At 37.9% G+C, this 1,614-nt stretch overlaps 1 protein-coding gene across 2 annotated transcripts in view; it reads left to right on the forward strand.

The window, feature by feature from the left end:
- The window catches only part of si:ch211-57n23.4 (immunoglobulin superfamily DCC subclass member 3), a gene marked incomplete in the record, with an annotated part of 45,054 nt that overhangs the window by 15,636 nt on the left and 27,804 nt on the right, over positions 1-1,614 (forward strand). For both annotated transcript variants that reach the window (XM_014004850.1, XM_014004851.1), the window contains 2 exon segments: positions 451-595; positions 687-817. In XM_014004850.1, coding sequence (XP_013860304.1) covers positions 451-595; positions 687-817 — 276 coding nt within the window.

Raw genomic sequence — 1,614 nt, forward strand, 5'->3', positions numbered from 1 at the left:
AGAAGGCACAGTAGGGACCCTCTGAAGCCATTGTATGGGACTGATAACGCCTAATAACGTCCATTTCATGGACTGATAACATCAGAATCCCCTGCTTTTGTTTTTGTTGCTTTAATAAATCTTTTTTGCCACCCTAACTCAGTCTGGCATCCTGGGGTTCAAACCAACCAAGCTCAACCGTAACACACCAATTTTCTTTTTGCCCTTTACTTCCCTCAGCTGCGTTGTCATGTTCTCTGCTTTGTGACATAAAACTGCAGCAGCTGGGGTTCTACAAGCAAATAAAATAATGATTATCAGCTTTATTACATCAGATTAAACATAAAATATAAGCATAATACAAAAACACCAACTTACTATTACTAATCGTATAAATGGGATTTACCCTACTGACAAAAATGTAAAAATATAAGTTAGTTTGTTTATGAATCTGTATGTTTTCCTCCTCAGCTCTTCCAAAGTTTCACACCCACCCACTGTCCATGTCTGTGGATGAGGGCGGAGTCGCTCGCTTCCAGTGTCAGATCAACGGGATACCTGAAGCCAAAATCACCTGGGAGAAGGACAGAGTAGCTCTGAACATCTCTGACAGCAGGTACCAGCAGGTTCAGTCCCTGAACGCAGCACGGTTTTAATCTGAGGGTTCCGAGAGGCTGAAACAAGTTCTCTCACCTGTCCTTGTCCAGGTACACCCTCCTTCCAATGGGGGTCCTGCAGGTGACCGGGGTGAAGCAGGCGGACGCAGGGGTTTTCCGCTGTGTTGCCAACAACATCGCCAACACTCGCTACAGTCATGAGGCAAACCTCACCGTCACAGGTAGGTGAACACCTGTAATTGTGGAGACTCGTGGAAACCAGCTTGTGTTTTATCCCTGTAAACATTACAAGCTTTGTTTGGTGACATAATTTACAGGATCTAATGACGTGCATCATGTGGGTAGTTCTTTTCCCACGCTTGTTCTAACAAAAATCAATGAAAACAATGATTGTTAGATGATTTTTAACTTAAGTTGTTTTTTTAACATAACAATAACATTTCAGATAAAATTAGCCTTCTTTTCTTAAATGTGTTTCACTTTTGACATAACATTCACACTGCTTTTACTGCAGGGTTTCTGTAACTGTTGATTTGTTCTGTGACTGTGTTTGTAAGACTTTTATTCAATAGTTTGACTCATAATTATGATCTGATATTGTAACTCTGACAGGTGCATATTTTATTGACTAGTTCATAATCAGTCAATGAAACATGAACATTGATAATGTGTTCATGTGACATGTTTCAGCTTTAAAAACTGTGTTTACATCAGTGAGGACAAACACAGACGCTACTGGTTTTCACCAGAGCTCCATAAAGTATTTGAAAAATAACTAAGTAAAAGTAAAATTACATGAACAGAAAATGACTTTGGTAAAAATAAATTTCACTGATTAGAAAACTACTCAAGTAAAAGTCATAAAACTGTTCACAAAAATTGGGAAAGTAAAAGTATTTTTACCCACATTCTAAGAAATAAACTTTTGAATTTAGGCTGTCAAATGATAAAAAAATTTAATCTATTAATTCCAAGGTAGCTGTGAATTAATCACGATTAATCAAGATTAATCTGAAAC

Source organism: Austrofundulus limnaeus, unplaced genomic scaffold, assembly GCF_001266775.1.
Source record: "Austrofundulus limnaeus strain Quisiro unplaced genomic scaffold, Austrofundulus_limnaeus-1.0 Scaffold27, whole genome shotgun sequence".
NCBI classification, from domain to species: Eukaryota; Metazoa; Chordata; class Actinopteri; order Cyprinodontiformes; family Rivulidae; genus Austrofundulus; species Austrofundulus limnaeus.